This window comes from Rhinoraja longicauda, chromosome 16 (genome assembly GCF_053455715.1).
Source record: "Rhinoraja longicauda isolate Sanriku21f chromosome 16, sRhiLon1.1, whole genome shotgun sequence".
Classification (NCBI taxonomy): domain Eukaryota; kingdom Metazoa; phylum Chordata; class Chondrichthyes; order Rajiformes; family Arhynchobatidae; genus Rhinoraja; species Rhinoraja longicauda.
In genome coordinates this window covers 25,517,004-25,535,655 of record NC_135968.1, presented here as the reverse complement: position 1 = coordinate 25,535,655, position 18,652 = coordinate 25,517,004, and the positions used below count along the sequence as shown (strand labels likewise).

Here is an 18,652-nt window from a genome sequence, read left to right as displayed (position 1 = left end):
CGAAGACAACAACACAAAAATACCTGCCAGGTACCTTAATTGCAGTTCAAACGTGGATGCTCACCTTCATACACAGCAAGTTAAGAACATCCTCTGACGTGTATTGAATACAATGGGTTTTTTTCCGCACGGGGTAAACCTTCATATATTTACTCCTTTTCAAACAGTTAGTTGCCTGCTGTCCAAACCAGATAAAAGAGACAATTCGCGGCGCTTACGCCCTCCACTAAATCTTGCTTCCCCAGTTGTTCAATTGATCCTGTATATGATGAAGTCAATGTTATATATTTTGCTACTAAAATGTATCACCCTATTTCTGCTTTGCTCTTTCCATTGTAGTACTCATTCAAATTATCGGTTTTAGTACCACCGTCAACATTTTAATTAAACCTTCAGCAAATAAGATAAGATAAATGAATCTATCTCATTCAAATTACAGCATATAAATCACAATTTAGTACACCCCAGGTGGCGTTATTACTTCATACCGGCAATATGAATACATTAAATGGAAAATAAATACAGATCTAAACACACATTAAATAAACAAAAATATAATTCGCATTATTAATTGGGGAGAAATTATTGCAATTCACCTTAATACCGATCATCAAATGGGAATATGATAGGAGATACAGAGTCATCTTGCCGCTATTTCTGCTCTTATATAGTGACACAGGCTATGCAAATTGTTTATGATCAATCAAACCTACCGAATCTCCTTACTTATATATTATATTTTGCCCGACATGTTAAGGTTTCAGAGACAACTTTAAGTGTGCCCAAAAGGTAATTGTATGGGAGATTAAGGGTTGGAGAATGAAAGTGGGACGTGGTACTGGAGCTAAAACCTCAGACCTTACGAGGTGAGGTTGGTGGAATTTCAGCCATCTTCCACAGTATCCATTTTCACTTATCTGTCGAGAAAGCAGCATGACACTCGGCACACCAAATGCAAATAAAATAATGCTTTGTTATTAACAGATGACCAAATCGACGATCACACACTTTGATACCAATACTGCCCAACTAGATTTTTTCAAATCGCTCAACATAAGAAAATATCCCTCGCTGTCCCTACCAAGTACCCTTTGGCAATTAAGACAGGATGTAGTTCTAAATATAACTAACAAGTACGGCCAGACATAGAAGATAAACTTCAGTTAATATGAAAGGAAAATAATAACCATGTGTGGCAGCAATGTAAACCATCAAATACTTTCTTTAGATTTTTTAAAGCAATTGTTTTATTCGCCTTTACTGGTGGGATTACTCTTTTATGAAATTACAATCGTGTCATTCTCATCAATCTTAAATGTGAATTTATCTCACAAGCACAGGCTGTGGGGAAGTCCACCAAATGTCATAAGGGTGAAGCAAATTTGGGCAAAATGTCTGCAGACACCCCTTCTCTGATAAGGAATGCATTCCATTCGGCACAAATATGGCCCAGAATAAGGGGTTAAAAGTTCAAGGCACGTCCCATGTGATCAGGGTCATAAACTTTGGATTACACTGCGGAAGAAAGGCATGAGTGAATGCCTTTATTGTTCAAATGCTTGCACTGATGCAGTTTTAACGTCGAATACCATTGCTCAGTCGATTATATGATATACACATAATCAACTATTACACATTTAAATTTTATTGTGTTTGATTTTTTGTATCATAGAGATCTATATGCGCCGTTTTGATTGTAAGACAAGATAGATACCATGCACTGTTCTAATCGCCAAGCGGAGCTCGCGATAATGATGAACAAAATACGCTTTTGTCGTTCTATAAATGTACCGATTATCGCCAAAGGAGATTATTTCATAACACCACTTTGAAATACAAGAATGAGAATAATACCGAAAAAAATCCGCATGTATGTTACATTAACTTAAAATCGCTATCCACGTCTTCTGTAGCAAGACGGAATATTTTTCTGGATACCGCAGACCTATTAAAGGTATATTACAAAAGGCGGATGACATCTTTTATCTCATAAAATACAACGCCCCCGGAGTATTTTGGACGATAGAATTGCCAGTCTTTTATAACAAAAAATACATGGCAAATCAATAAGGTAAACGAATGTAATCGAGACAGTTTTGTCCTGGCGTCTTGGAATTTGCTAAAAACGTGCTCAGGGTAGAAATAGTCGCCAACGCTGTTTAATCACTGAGGTTTTGTTGGTTATACAAGCTCTTCTTTTAGGATTCACACCATGCCAGTTTCAGACATCTACCGCCTTCATCGCCGATAGCTTTTGTCAAAAAATAATTCGTCTTTAGAATGGATGGGATAGAATGAAAACCAGAAACAGATCAGCAAGTGAATATCATCAAAATGCTTAAGTCCAAGGACAATGTTTTCGGTTCGTAAGGGCATGCTCGTACTCGGAATCAAAGTCATGTGGAATGAGGCCAATTACGGTCCAAAATTGCAATGTTATTTTCTAACATGATGCTGAACGAAACAAAGGAATATATGCTTATGTATGTCAATGATTGTTCATTTTACCTGAAATGACAGGGGCGCTGGAATAATTAAATTCATCACCTGAGGATTTTAGACAAAGTTCCCTGGAGAGTTAATGAAGTTTTCACCACAATATGAGAAGTTAGCCCACAACATCAAACATCAAACAGAAGATGTCAAACAGGACTTACTCTGACGGTTATTTCACAAATAATCTCTTCTGGGTTTTCTGCTGCAGAAACACACATTTCAGTAATATTGCGGGTTTGCTGAAACCGGAAAATTGTGCTGCTAGGTAAATAAAGTACACCATTATAAAGCATTCAGACCCACGCAATATATTTTTCTGTTTGAACACTAAAACTATCAATATGCTTAAGAAATCAAACAAAGTGTGATTTGTGTTTGAAACAGAACATTCCACTAATTTAAATCAAGGGATTATAAGATGGAGATACTATTGACCTTGAAGCTCCATGAGGGCGCTCTCTTGTTGCACAAAGCAAATTGCACCTTTACAGATTTTTTGGGGGGGGAATTTGGGAAAATTTCCAATTTATCGTCATCCTAGGTTCATCCTAACAAGAAAACGTTCAGTGCAGATAGCCGACAGTGAATTAAAAGATTTTCAGCCTGCAATTGGGGATCTACCCTCGCGGGTATTATTACTGGTTTATCACATATCGTGCAAAGAGACCATGTCAGAAATTGGATGACAACCCTGCCGCAAGGGATTGATTTACCTCCAACCATCTAAAAGCAGCAAAATGTGAATTACTGGAAGAACTCAGCGGGTCAAACAGCATCAGCGGTGATAAAAGGACGTTAAAGATCTGGGCTCGAGATCCGGAATGCAGACCATCCCGTTACTTCCATCGACCCAAAAATATGGACTATCCCTTTGCCCGCATAGATGCTGCTTGAGCCGCTGAGTTCTCCCAGCAGATTATTTTGCTTCAGAGTCCAGCGTCTGCATCCTCTTGTGTCTCCATTAGCAGCGTTCTACTAATTCACAGGATGACTCACAATTAATTCTAACCCCTTGTTAAATGAACCTCGAGTACCAAGATTTTCTCATACACACAGTACTATGAAACCCGCAGTCCATTACTAAATATAATTCCACTTCCACAGCACGATGAACATCCGTTTGAAAAAGTTTGGCATATGATGGGATGTTTCATTACTTTATTCTCCACAAAGCAATTACTACAGGCAGGGAAATATCCTTGTATCACCCATACAATAGATAATTATGTTTGATATGATAAAACAAAACACATCTTTAAATGCCTTGGTTCCTCAATATGCCAAAAAAATAACGTTTCTGCAAAGTTTTGGCAATCTGTATAATCTCATAAATACATATTTAAAAAACATAACCTGCCATTCATATCTATGGCAATGTCAACATCTAACTTCCTGAAGTAGGGTCTCGACCCGAAACGTCACCTGCCACTTCTCTCCGCGGATGCTGCCAGACCCACTGAGTTCCTCTGGCGCTTTGTGTTTTCCTCAAGGTTCAAGCACTTGTAGTCGCCCGTGTCTCCTCTCTAACCTATTCCCTTCCGATAACTCAGAATCAATTATTATGTATATTGTGGAGACTTGAAGAATAATTTTAAGAATCAGCAAGACATAAGGATTTGTTTTCTCCAGGATCCAGTACTTCGGCTTCATGTTACAAATCTGCTTCAGAACACGACATGGATGGTTCAAATATACTGCTCAGATGAATCTTTCCAAGATAAAGAATGAAAATAAAATCATCCTGGGGTAGAATTAGGGAAAGATCCTTGATGCCAGTAATCACTGACAGATAAAGCACGTACAAGGAAAGGTAAAAAATAATTTAGCTATACTTATTAGCCAGATATTAAAAACTATTTAAACAAAAAGTTGCATCATGCTTCCTTGAAGCTATCCCAATGCATTCAAAGGGTCAACAAATTCTGGTCATTGCAAGCATTTTGGGCAGGCTACCTTCAATAATGAGATAGATTGAAAATCTAATTACAAAAAGATCATTGGTCTTAGAAAACGAACAGATAATTGCAAAAGAGGCCTAGCCTTATATTAAACTTGCAAATATTTTTTGCTCACAAATAATTATGGGGATCAGTGAACAAAAGTAATGCACAGTGAAGGATTTTGATTCAATATCTAATCAAAACAGGAAAGAGGTATATGAGATGACACAAAGTTTGCAGGTGATACAAAAGTGGGTGGCTATGCAGATAGTGAAGATGATTGTAAAAGATTGCAGCAAGATCTTGATCGATTGGACCAGGTGGGCTGAGGAATGGTTGATGGAATTTAATACAGAGAAATGCGAGGTGTTGCATTTTGAGAAGTCTAACAGCGACAGGACCTACATAGTGAATGGTAGGGCTCTGGGGAGTGTTGTAGAGCTGTTGGATCTAGGAGTGCAGGTGCATGGTTCCTTGAAGGTGGAGTCGCAGCTAGATAGGGTGGTCAAAATGGCTGTTGGCACATTGGCCTTCGTCGGAGTATTGAGTATAGAAGTTGGGAGGTCATGTTGTAGTTGTATAAGACATTGGTGAGGCCACATTTAGAGTATTGTGTTCAGTTCTGGGCACCATGTTATAGGAAAGATGTTGTCATGCTGGAAAGGGTACAGAGAAGATTCATGAGGATGTTGCCAGGACTAGAGGGTCTGAGCTATAGGGAGAGGTTGATTAGGCTGGGACTCTATTCCTTGGAGCTCAGGTGATCTTATAGAGGTGTATAAAATCAGGAGAGGAATAGATCGTGTACATGCACATCATCTCTTGCCCAGAGTAGGTGAATCGAGGACAAGAATACCTAGGTTTAAGGTGAAAAGATTTAATAGGAATCTGAGGGATAACTTTTTCACACAAATGGAACAAGCTGCCAGCGGAGGTAGTTGAGGCAGGGACTATCCCAACATTTAAGAAACAGTTAGACAGGTTCATTTTTTAGGACCGGTTTGAAGAGAAATGGGCCAAATGCAGGCAGGTGGTATTAGTGCAACTGGGACATGTTGGTTCTACCCAGTATCACTCTGAGGATAAATAAAACATTGGAAGAATCATAGAAAAATGTCAACACAGAAGGAAACCAATGACCCATTGTGCCTGTGCCATTTGAAAAAGAGCTACACAGCCTATTCCTAGCTTCAGCACAAGTCATGGCTTTTTAAATACATCAATGTACATTTGAAATGTATCAAAAGTTTCTGTCCTTTTCACCATTTCAGACAGTGAACTTCAGACCCTACTCTCCTCTAGGTGTAAACATGATACCTTTTCCATAATATACAGACCAGAAATGGTCTAACTAGTGTAATGCTAGTTACACTAGTTCTAACATTTCATCCTGTATTTGTAATCTGCCTCAGCTAACAGATGCCTTTTAACCTATTTCATTGGCGAGATGCTATCTTAAATGGATCTGTGGACACAAATTCTAAGCTTTCATAGTGCTTAGTAATGGTCCTGGACACCATTTGATAACCTCCCATTTGATAGCCTCCCATTTGTTGTCTTTATCATTGCTTGATGTACCTCTCCAAATCTATTACTCTATATTATTACTCTATTCTATGTTTACAGGATATATTCATAACTGACAAGTAGATTCTAGAATTAGCTTGTTAATGTAGAGATTTGTAAGTTTCTTATGAATTTAGAAAGAAACCCTTTTTTCTTTAACCCTTTAGAATTCTAATTCTATTTTATTGACTAAAATTATGTAAAAACGGTAGAAACATACTTAGTATGAAAACAAAAACCTGATAAGCCAAATTAACCTTAACTTTTATTTTCTTTCTCTTACGGTTTAATCACGTCAAGTCAACCTTTAAAGTCAAGTTTATTGTTGAATGCACAATTACAATGAGGTACAGGTACAGTGGAAAGCGTGTTTGCAGCAGCATCACAGACATATAGACATCACACGAACATAAATTATTCATAATTTGTACAAGACAGTGAAAAAAAGATTGCAAAGGCAATACAATTATGTACAAATAAAATATTAGTGCAAAAACACAATTAGAAAGCAAGTCCATGATAGTTCAAGACTTTGTCTACAGTATTCTGTTACTGAGAGAGGATTAGGGTGTGCAGGTCTGTTCAAGCACTCGATGGTTGTAAGAAAGTAGCTGTTCCTGAACCTGGTGGTGCAGACTTTAGTCTTCAGTACTTGCTGCCCTATGGTTGCAGCGAGAAGACAGCATGGCTTGTATGGTGGGGATCCTTGATGATAGATACTGCCTTCTAGAAGCAGCATCTCATGAAGATGCTTTTAATAACGGGTAGGGCAGCACCTGTGATGGACCAGAATGAGTCCACCACTCTCTGCAGCCTCATGCATTACTTTGTGTAGCAACCAGTCAGTATACTTCCTACAGTGCAACGGTAGAAAATCCAGTAATGTGCTCAATCTCTTTAAACATCTGAGAAAGTAGAGGCACTGGTGTGCCTTCTTTGTGATTACATCTGTATGCTGGACACAGGACAGTTAGAGATGTTAATGACAACGAATTTAATGCTTTTGGGGAGATTTCCAGATAATTTTCTACCTAAATTATAATGGCAAATTGAAATGATTTCTACAATAATTTCAAACCAAAATATCTTTTCCTATTCTGAGAAGTTAGCAAAAAATTCCTTCAAGTACCTGCGTACAAAATGATATAATCTTATATGCAGTTCCCACTTTTCTCCGATTCCCTTTGCATTTATTGAACTTCTTGTACAATGTTCAAAAGATCAATTAATTTATGATCAAAAGATGTGGAATCAATAGTATTGTAATCAATGTGGAATCAATCCCATTAGTGGGAAGTACCTCCCCCAGTTCTTTGTATACAAAATACAAAAAAAAACATTGCTGCATCCATTTTGATACAAATGTAAACCATGGCATCAAAAAATTACAATATGCATTAAAATCACAACAAAAATACTCCATAAACTGTTGAGTTAATAAAAAATACATTTATCAGGCTGTTGAGAACTTGAAGAGGTGCCACCTTTCATTTGAAAATAGATAGGAATGTTTATCAATTGCTTTTACCTTTTAATTTCCATGAGGTATCCTAAGATAATTACAGGAATCTAGGTGCTAAACTTTTGAAAATGTTGAATTTGAATAGTGATCAATGATTTATTAAGTTTTTTTCCGGACCAAATAATGCAACTTACTACTTAATGGCTGGTATAATAAAAATCATTGAGTTTCATTTTAAAAAACTTCTGTTTTCCTCACAAAAAGTAAGGAAATTTGTGTTTGGTAGATTATTTCTTTGTTGTAACAATGCTTCTTGGCAATAAATCTTATACCGTTGGAAAGCCTGTTTATTTCCCTTTTAAATGGTGCCACATTTGTAAGGAACATGCATTTGTGGGATGAGCAGCAGAGCTGAGTATGTGGGTTGCGCCCATGAAAAATCTGTCAAATCTTCTCTGCCAATGCCAAACAGCTTATTCTGCCATTGACTCTTGTTCGCTGTTGTTTGGTGGATTGGATGATTGAAGTCTGAAGAAACAAGACATATTGGCAATTTAACAATTTATTCATTTAATAAACAGGAGCCTCAGTAGCGTGTGGAAGAACCATACACAGCCACAACAGCCTGGCACCTCCTCCTCATGCTGGTCACCAGCCTGGTCACACACTGTTGTGGGATGGCATTCCATTCTTCAACCAGCATTTGTCACAAGTCAGCCAACGTGGTTGTGTTGGTCACTCTGGCACGAACAGCACGCCCAAGCTGATCCCACAAGTGTCCAATGGGGTTGAGGTCAGGACTGCTGGCAGGCCATTCCATCCTCTCCACTCCCAAATTCTGGAGGTAGTCTCTGAGAAACCCTGCTCTGTGGGGGCGAGCATTGTCATCTTGGAGGATAGAGTTCGGTCCCAGACTGTGGAGATATGGGATTGCCACTGGTTGCAGAATCTCATCTCAATATCTCTCTGCATTGAGATTGCCTCCAATGATGACAAGCCTCGTTTTTCCAGTGAGGGAGATGCCGCCCCACACCATCACGCTGCCTCCACCAAAAGATGTTACACTATCGGTGCAGCAATCAGCATAGCGTTCTCCGCTTCTTCTGCACACTTTGACCCTATGATCCTCCACATGTTCAGGTTCCAGTGCACGTGTTGCCAACACCAGCGCAAACGGGCCTGATGGTGAAGGGCAGTCAAGGCAGGCCTCCTGGCAGCCCTATGAGACCGGAGATCGGCTGCGTGCAGTCTGTTCCGAATTGTCTGGGCAGAGAGCCGTCGGCCATATCGTCCTGCAAACCTTGACTGCAAATCTGTAGAAGACAGCCTACGGTTCCTAAGTGCTGACAGGGTGAGGAAACGGTCTTCTTCGGGTGTCGTCTTCTTGGGACGCCCACTTCGCGGCCTGTCTCTGACATCCCCCGTTATATGGAATTTGGCCTTCACTTTGGAGATGGTACTAGGGCTCACTCCAAATAATGCCGCAACTTGGTTTTGCGGAACACCAGCTTGAAGTTGCCTATCGCACGGGCCCTATCCAGATCAGTCAAACGTGGCATGCCGATTCTTGGAGCAGACACCTACTGACCACAGTAGCAGGGCCCATGCTCACAGATGCTGCCAATCAGGTGCCCATCAGGCACCTGATTGTCAGCACCTGGGGGTACCAGAAGCTCAAAACAAGAGTCAATAGCAACAGCAGAATAAGCTGTTTGGCATTGGCAGAGAAGATTTGGCAAATTTTTCATGGGCGCAACCCATATACTCAGCTCTGCTGCTCATCCCACAAATGTATGTTCCTTACAAATGTGGCACCATTTAAAAGGGAAATAAACAGGCTTTCCAACGGTATAAGATTTATTGCCAAGAAGCATTGTTACAACAAAGAAATAATCTACCAAACACAAATTTCCTTACTTTTTGTGCTATGTTTATGTTTTACACACTTGTTCACTTAAGTGATAAATCTGAATAACTAAAGATGATATATGATTGGCTGTCTTAATTTAATGTCAATAAATTGCTGCACATCAGAATTTTCATTGCTGATGGTTGAATACAATTGCATGAATTTATCTCCTATCTGCAGTGTCTAGGTGTCCAATAGTCTAAGAAAATAGTCTGTCAGTAATGTGAAGAGGAGGCACTTAATGAGACATTGATGTACAAATGATAGAGCGTAATATGTGATTTCACAGCATCTTTACCCTATGGATACCTGTTTGAAAAGATACCAGCTATGAGTTTTTTATTTCTCTCAGATGGAAGTTAAATTTTGAAATGCTAATATCGATCAATTGTCAAATGAATCTCTCTATTTAAAATAAAAAAAAGTTTAATGGAAGTTTTGAGATTCTAAAACAACCCAAATCAAAATTTTTAAACTTTATCATGCTTTACTTGTGAATTAGTACTTTGTAAACTTTAACAATTTAGCCTTTCTGTTTGCAAATTAATCTGTTAAACATGTATTGAAATAAATAATCCTTTCTTTTCTGTCATATATGGGACACGACATTCTCTGAAACACACAGGATCTTAAAGAAGTATCACATATAATGTTACTAAAAAGGAAATATACTAATACAAGAATATATAACATAAAAACTGCATTCTTTCTCAAAAGTATTCCATATTTCCATAAAAGTACAAAGGAAGCCTTGCTTTGCCAAATATCTATCCTATTTCTGGTCACACATTGCTCCCGTTAAAGATTGGAAAGACTGAAACCATAATGTTGGTGGCCTGGGTGTAATTTTCAAACGCACGTTAACTTTAGTAATAATTTCTTCTTACTATTTCCCATGAAATTAGATGGTTTGTTAATGATGGGAGCGCTTTGTTCATAACATGACTGGCTGATTTTGTTTGCTCTCTTTTATAGAGATCACTTTGTGTCAGTAATAGCACCAGACTCCACTTTGAAGATAAAATAAAATAGACAGTTGGCATAAATAATTCTTTTGCTGGTTGAGGAACCCATTAGAAGCTGCCAAAGGAATGGTATTATAAAGGATTATTTGAAAATTCAGAATTGTTATATATATTTATTGTAGCATGGTGGTTTAAAAACTTTGCCATTTGCTCTGCCATGATAAAAATCTTGCATTTTAGTATTGTAATTGTAACTGTAAAATAATAGATTTTCAGTTTCTTCCGCCACATTTTGGACATATATTTACAAATTTGTTTTTGTTCCGAAAGCAACCAATAGGTTACGGTGAAAAGCAATTAGAAAAACATTTCATGCTCAGCGGTGTTTTACTTGTAAGGTGTGAAAAAGCTTTTTGGCAAGAAAAGCCAACATTTAATGTTACTTTATAATACATTGTTTAAACTGTAGGGGGAAAGAACCATTTAAAGAAACTCTCATCTTTTGACCCAATGGAGATTAAGAGACAATATATATGGAACATATTTTCCTCTGGACCTATGAGCAAGTTCTACGCTTTATACGCTAATTTGGATTTCATTAGCAGTAAAATGTAAATATAATGTAAATAATTTCATCGATTGCAGAATTATTCATGCTTTAATATTTGCACAAGGAATTTCATCAGAATTGTTCATTGAATGATAATAAGAATCTAATATTTTTTTACTAAGAAAGTTAGTTATAAGTTAAATGTATTCTGGATTTCATAGTTCAAAGCAGAGTACTTTATTTATATACTGGAACTGGAAGCCTGCAATTCCACCAGATTCCCATCAAAATTCTGCAACTTGCACCAGCATCCCTCCCAACTCCTTGCTATATTTATTTATTCCAGCCTAAAATAAAGAGAAAAAATATTGCATATATTTAACAATAATGAAATATTAGATATAGAGCTACAAAATGTTTGCAAAACTCATGATGCTATGATATTCAATAAACTCTAAAATAGTGGGAAGATGGACAGGTGATGTATGACAAGAATAACACTGTCAAGACTGATGTATAGAAATGACATACTTTCAAAGAAAGTAATTGCTTTAAACCAAGCGGCCTAACAGGAATTGTTCATAGCATGTTCAAAAAGGTACTATATTTTGAATAAAACCTAGTAAGTTTTGCCATTTACAATAGCTACACCATGTTTCCATGCATACCTGTCCACAATCAGCCAGTACATGTCACCGCATGACTTCTGTACTACCTCTACCCGGGTGCCCTTGGGATCCCTAAGGAACTATCTTTAGCTTTTGTCTTTTTCATTTACATTTTTTTGCTTAGTGTTATGTTTAGTTTAGAATAGAGATACAGCACGTAAACAGGTCCTACAGCCCAGCTGGACAGCGCCGACCAGCGATCCCCGCACATTAACACCATCCTACACACACTAGGGACAATTTACATTTATACCAAGCCAATTAACCTACATCCTGCACGTCTTTGGAGTGCGGGAGGAAACCGAAGATCTCGGAGAAAATCCACGCAGGTCACGGGGAAAACGTACAAATTCTGTACAGACAGCACCCGTAGTCAGGATTGAACTTGGGCCTCAGGCACTGCAAGTGCTGTAAAGCAGCAACTCTACTGCTGCACCACCGTGCCGCCAATGGTTATTCTTTGGGTAAACTGGAAAACCTTGTATGCAATATGATTGTACCCAGTTCTTCTATTTCATTACTTCCTTCATGCTAACAATCTGCAAGTGCTAAATTGCCTGTCAAAGATGGAGTCAAGAATCAGCCAATCTTTCTTCCAAGTGTATCTCAAGTGCAGATATAACTCTCAATTGCCTGACTGTTGTGAGGCCTGCCTGTCGCTTCAGTTCCATGCCAACAAGATTGACATGGAACTGAAGCATGGAAGCCACTTAAAAGCAACATTGTTGTATCCAGGACTGATTCATGTTGGCTGCAAAACATCAAATTTTCAAGACAGTCAGCAATATGTACTGTCAGCAAAGTCAAAACATACAGGGCAAGATTAGCAAGTGTTGGCCATTGGGCCCCTCAGATATAGTCTGCAATTCAATAATGTCTGATATTCACCTCGACGCTGCTTTCTTGCCTGATTCTATCACCCTTAATTTTTGTAAAAATCTATCTCAGCCTTGAATATATTTAAATGATTCAACCTCTCAAGCTGTTGGAAACTACCGCTGTTGTTACTGACAATTGTTGAAAGGAAAGAAAATAAATAATCTTTAATCACAATGGCTATTAAATATAATAAATTAGGCTCATGAACAAATGACTATATAATCAGTTATAGAGATGCTACTGGCAAAAATAGCTGCCCGCTTCTCTTAATTGATTGATTCCTGTCAGTCTTTGAAAGGTTTACATTACAGGAAACCGGAGCACCCAGAGAAAACCCACGTGGTCACAGGGAGAACGTACAAACTCTGTACAGACAGCACTCGTGGTCAGGACCGAACCCGGGTCTCTGGTGCAGTAAGGCAGCAACTCTACCATGCGTCACTGTCCCATCCTAAAGATTTGAAAGATTTATTTGAAAGATTTCTAATATGAAAGATTGGTATTAATATCTTGAAGATATTAATACCAAATTCCTTGAAGATATTAATACCAAATAAATCTAATTAATTTGCTATTAATTTGCTATTCACCAAAAATATTTGTGTCGAAGGGGATATTTTTTGGTTATAATCCAACAATCTTACAGTAATCTGCTATTTCAGAATTCTTATATAGGAAAATAACTGTAGATGCTGGTACAAATCGAAGGTATCATAAAATGGGTTCTTATATGTGACTTTTCCAAGTCTCCAGTCTAACCTCTTCACTGTCCTTTATAATTAAGGTAGATATAATTTACTTGGCTTTTTGGAAGACATTTTGATTAACTTCCATATTATGTGCTTATAAAAAAGGTCAAGGTCATGGAAAAATCATCTAGATTGAAAAATGCATTGGTAATCAACAGTTGAAAATGGAAAAAAAGTTATCTGGATGGAGTCAGTTATTGAATAAAGCTCAAAAGCCCTGTTAATAGCTTTAAAAAAAGAACATTCATAAACATTGTCTAGCTATTACTCTTAATGCCTGCAAATATTAGTTAACATGGCCAATCTCCTGTTTGTTCATTGATATACATTTCTTCATACCTGCTCCCTTCACATGAAATGCTCAATCATGACATCAGTTTTCTTAAGGTATTTTTAACAACTAAATTGTTCTGTTCTGTTCTTCTTTCAGTCAACTAAAACTCTAACATATTATTTATGACATTTTGCATGGCAGTTCTTAAGTGTCGGAACTCTGAGATTGCTCAAATTGCTATCTTTTCCTCTAGGTCTAACATCATTGGAATTAACGAGCTGTAATGCTGAAGTTATCAATGCAAATTGGGCTTCATCAAAATATATTAAATAAATTTCATCAGCAAAGACTTAGAAAGATTAACCCATCAGATATACACACAATACTGAAAAAGTAGACTAACCAGCCACAAACATGAATATAATCTAGTTGTAAAATAATTTGTGGACAAACCCCCTCATTCTACCTACTCCCCCTCGGATCACCCTCTGTTTTGGGGCATTGGTGGAGCAATGTAGGAAGCCAAATACATTCTTGGGGAACAGCATCTCTTCTTCCATCCAGCACATTGCAGCTTTTGGGGCTCAATATTGAATTTAACAACTCACCTTTATTTCCCCCTTTCTTTTCACAGATAAGGCTGTGGCTTTGCAAAAATCACTAACATTTTCTCTTTTTTTTCGACACCACCTCCTCCTTGCAACTTAAACACAATTAGTTGCTTCCCCTTTCTCACTTTTGATGACCTAAAAGATAAAATGTTGCAGTGTGACTTGCTGAGTGCTTCCAGCATTTTATACCGTTTCCATATTTGGTAAACACAGAGGAACAGCATCTTATATTCCACTTGCGCAGCTTAAAACCCAACAGTATGATCAGTCAATTCTCCATTTTTAGGTAACTAATTAACAAACCACCCCAACCATTTTTTCTCCCTCCTCTGGATGTGCACCCAATTCTCCCACTATCCCACCACCCTTTCCCCTCCCATCCTACATCCCTTCCTCTGACCTCCCAATCTATGCCTTTTCTCGCAGCCTTTTGTCTCCTTTTTTTCCCTCTGGACTTTGTCCACCCGTCTGTTAATCAACGTCCCTCACCCATATCTACCTTTCAATTCCCCGGCTTTGTCCAGCCCCCACCTCTCTTTCAGCTTTCTCTCCTGCGCCCCCTTCCCCCCACTATAATCAGTCTGAAGAAGGGTTCCCTCCCGAAACATTGCCTATCCATGTTCTCCAGAGATGTTGCCTGACCTGAGTTATTCCAACACGTGTGTTTTTTGCTCAAAATTCCAGTATCTGCAGTTCCTTGTGTCTATATTTGGTAATGTTAGACCAAAGATAAATGTGCTGAACACAAATGTTATCATGAAAAATCCCGCGCTGTTATTCCAGCAGTTCATGGAATCTCCCACAACCATCCAAGACGATGGAGGTTTTATTTTTGGTTTGATCTGTCACCTAAATGACAGCACCACTGGCACGTTGGCAGCCTTTCAGTCATACAATGCAGAGCCAACCCACATGTTGGAGGTTGCCTCCTCCACAGAGGCTGCCTGACCCCGCTGAGTTCCTCTGGGATTTTTTGTTTGCAAAAAAATTAAACAATTTAAAACAAAATAAGCTCCTCCTTGAGGCTATTCCACCGTCCCCGACAAAATGTAACACATACTACGAGCTGACCTGGGTGCCAGTTCTCTCCTGCCACGCTTGATGCCGCGTCGTCGCCCCGTCTCTTGGCGCGGGTTCGCGGCCGCCTGGTTGCTCGGCAACCGGAGGACAAGCGAGCGGAGTTGCCAAAGGTCTCTGCAGGCCCCAAACGGACCCGCTTCGTGGAACAGCGACAGAAGCGAAGAAGGGACGACGTTTGTGTATTATTTTATCCCCCCAGGGTGAGGGAGGACCCGTTGGACTTCAGCCCAACAGCGGCGGTTGGTGCAGTATCAACAAGACAAGAAGACAAGGGGAGGGTGAGTGATGTCTGTGAGCGGAGGCCCGGCCGTTAACGGCCGCCGCAGCTCCCTGGAGGCTCGCGATTTCTACCAACTGAAGCAGCGCGCGGCCGAGTATTACCGGAGCAACGCGGTGCCGCAGAGGATGCAGCAAGTGCTCAACACCATGTTCTACGAGAAACCCGACGATATGTACGGCCACCTGGTATGTCGCTTCCGCAGAAGGGGTAGGGAGTGAAGATGCAAACTTTTTCAAATGCAAAATACTATATATGCTCAACAAATAAAAAAATCCGAAATAAAATAAACCAGAGAATACTCAGCAGGCCAGGTTGCATCCACACTTGATCGATGTCCAACTTGCAGTTTTACCCTCCAGAACTTGATAGTGTAAATCCTAAAAGTCTGGGCACGGATTGGCAAAGGTCAGGGTTAATGCACCCTCTACGCACGGGTGCATCTGGCTGAAAGCGTGCAGTCTCTCAGCATGTATACAGTAGATTATTGGTAAGATTCCTGAAGTTTGTTAAATCAAGATCTTTGATTACTGGAGACAGAAGAGACTGCAGCTGTTGGCATCTGAAGCCGCAGACCATCTGTTGGAGGAACTTCAGTGAGTCCAGAGGATGGGGTGGGGGAAGGAAGGCAAAGGAATTGTTGACATTTGGGGATGAAACCCCCAAGTGGAGAGAGAAGATAACCAGAAAAAAATAGGATGGGGGAAGTGATGGGAGAGGAGCCAGTAAGATGGGTGAAGGATGAGGGGCAGATCAAGTCGGGAGAGGGGGAAAGATGGGATTGGGAGACACAAACAGGTGGAATATAGATGAAAGCAAACAAAAAATTCAGATGGAGCCAGGTAGTGAGAGGGGAGGATGAAGGTGGAGACAACAAGATAAGCAGGAACTCAAAAGCCACCTGTGCTGAAATGTGATAAGGAAGGAAGGTAATAATGGGAACCAGTGGGGGAGAAGTGAATAACAGATGGAATCAGAACCAGGTGGGAGCTGGTGGATGAAATGTGTGGATAGTAGATGAATAGAACCTGGAGGGGAAGGGGTGATGACAAAGGGTGATGGAGGGCTGGATGGGTGAAGTATGTGAAAGGAGATAAAAATGGGAGGGGAGGGGAGGTAAAGGAACATGCTGGAGGTGAGGGTACTTAAAATTGGAAAAATAAATATTGGTTTTTAGATATCCCAGGGAGTGTAGGAGGTGTTGTCCATCACACAGACCAGACTCCTCACAATAATAAACCAAAAACAAAATGAAAGTTTGTGTGGGGTCTCGCCCTCAGTGGAGAAGTTAAAGGATGGACAAATTGGTGTGGGAATAGAAAAGGGAATTTATCATGCAATTGGGAGCTCAGGATGGCAGCAGTGGACGATGCAGGTGTTCTGTAATTCGGTCACCTAGTCTGTGCTTAGCCTCGGTGAAATATAGGATGCCACATAGCGGGCACTAAATGAAATAAATACAGTTTTGAGGAGGTGTACATGAATCTGTGCCGCACGAATAAGGCCGTTTTGGTCCTTAGTTGGTAGTGAGGGAGGAGGTGTAGAAACAAGTGTTGTTCCTCCTCCAGTTCAAGGATTCAAGGATGGGTGGGTGGGGAGGAATGGGTGGACCAGGGAGTCACAGAGGGAGTGTTCCTTGTGGAAGGTCTAAAGGGGTGGGGAGCTGACAAAGTCTTAACTCTAAATAACTAGTAGGGAAGACACAATCTGTCCACCATTTTTTGGACAAGGAAGCTCCAAACCATGGAACGACCGTATACATGTTTAATCCAGGTTTAGTGTAGAAATTAATCAAAGATTCACATGGCATCAGGCTGATTGCATTCTATGATGACCCATTGGCAGGTCAGTGTGATGAAGATTGACGCGAAATGTTGGAGTAACTCAAGACTAAGTCTGAGGAAGGGTCTCGACCCGAAACGTCACCCATTCTTCCTCTTCAGAGATGCTGCCTGTCCAGCTGAGTTACTCCAGCATTTTGTGTCTATCTTCGGTGTAAACCAGCATCTGCAGTTCCTTCCTACAACCTCCCTGTAACCATTTTGTGTCCTTCTAATAATCTGCCTTGAACTTAAGTCTGAATTTTAAACATTGGCAAGAGGAAGCCCTTCAAAATGATACAAGAGTTCAGAAGCATGAAAAAAATGATTTTATTTCTATTATATACTGAAGTTTTAATATTAATTCAACTTTCCTGTTTTAAAAGCTAGCTATGCTCTTTTACTTATTTTGAGAGCATTTCATCTCAATTCAAGTTGGAATTCACTAGAATAAGGACAGCATTACCCTCCTGTATTTTCTTGTCCATTCCCTCAAACTCTCCCTCCTGTTTATGCAGAGTTATAACGTGGTGCTTGGAGTACACACTCATTTCCCATTTGGTCACCCAGATTTGATAATGGTGTGCAGCATATATTCGATTTCCAGGTGATGCTATCAGAAGCTCTATTACCTCTGAGAATTACTGGAACATTTTCAGAAATACTTGAAAGAGCAGTCGAAGGCCATCCCATTTGATGGCAAATGGTCCCACATAGGAGATTAGTGGGCAAAATTAGGGCACATGGTATTGGGGGTAGGGTACTGACATGGATAGAAAATTGGTTAACAGACAGAAAGCAAAGTGTGGGGATAAATGGGTCCCTTTCGGAATGGCAGGCAGTGACCAGTGGGGTACCGCAAGGTTCGGTGCTGGGACCCCAGCTATTTACGATATACATTAATGACTTAGACGAAGGGATTAAAAGTACCATTAGCAAATTTGCAGATGATACTAAGCTGGGGGGTAGTGTGAATTGTGAGGAAGATGCAATAAGGCTGCAGGGTGACTTGGACAGGTTGTGTGAGTGGGCGGATACATGGCAGATGCAGTTTAATGTAGATAAGTGTGAGGTTATTCACTTTGGAAGTAAGAATAGAAAGGCAGATTATTATCTGAATGGTGTCAAGTTAGGAGGAGGGGGAGTTCAACGAGATCTGGGTGTCCTAGTGCATCAGTCAATGAAAGGAAGCATGCAGGTACAGCAGGCAGTGAAGAAAGCCAATGGAATGTTGGCCTTCATAACAAGAGGAGTTGAGTATAGGAGCAAAGAGGTCCTTCTACAGTTGTACCGGGCCCTGGTGAGACCGCACCTGGAGTACTGTGTGCAGTTTTGGTCTCCAAATTTGAGGAAGGATATTCTTGCTATGGAGGGCGTGCAGCGTAGGTTCACTAGGTTAATTCCCG

General features: G+C 39.9%; 1 protein-coding gene and 1 long non-coding RNA gene across 3 annotated transcripts in view; one reads left to right on the top strand and one right to left on the bottom strand.

The window, feature by feature from the left end:
- Window positions 1-210: 210 nt before the first annotated feature.
- LOC144601378 (uncharacterized) lies at window positions 211-15,286 on the bottom strand. The gene is made up of 4 exons (XR_013548307.1): window positions 15,141-15,286; window positions 14,067-14,204; window positions 2,658-2,754; window positions 211-259 (listed from the first exon to the last, which is right to left on the bottom strand). It is a non-coding gene; the product is annotated as an uncharacterized LOC144601378 (long non-coding RNA).
- Window positions 15,071-18,652, top strand: part of eno4 (enolase 4) — a 57,031-nt gene continuing 53,449 nt past the window's right edge. For both annotated transcript variants that reach the window (XM_078413448.1, XM_078413447.1), the window contains exon 1: window positions 15,071-15,614. In XM_078413448.1, coding sequence (XP_078269574.1) covers window positions 15,435-15,614 — 180 coding nt within the window. In that variant the 5' untranslated portion in view covers window positions 15,071-15,434. The remainder of the gene's footprint in view (window positions 15,615-18,652) is intronic.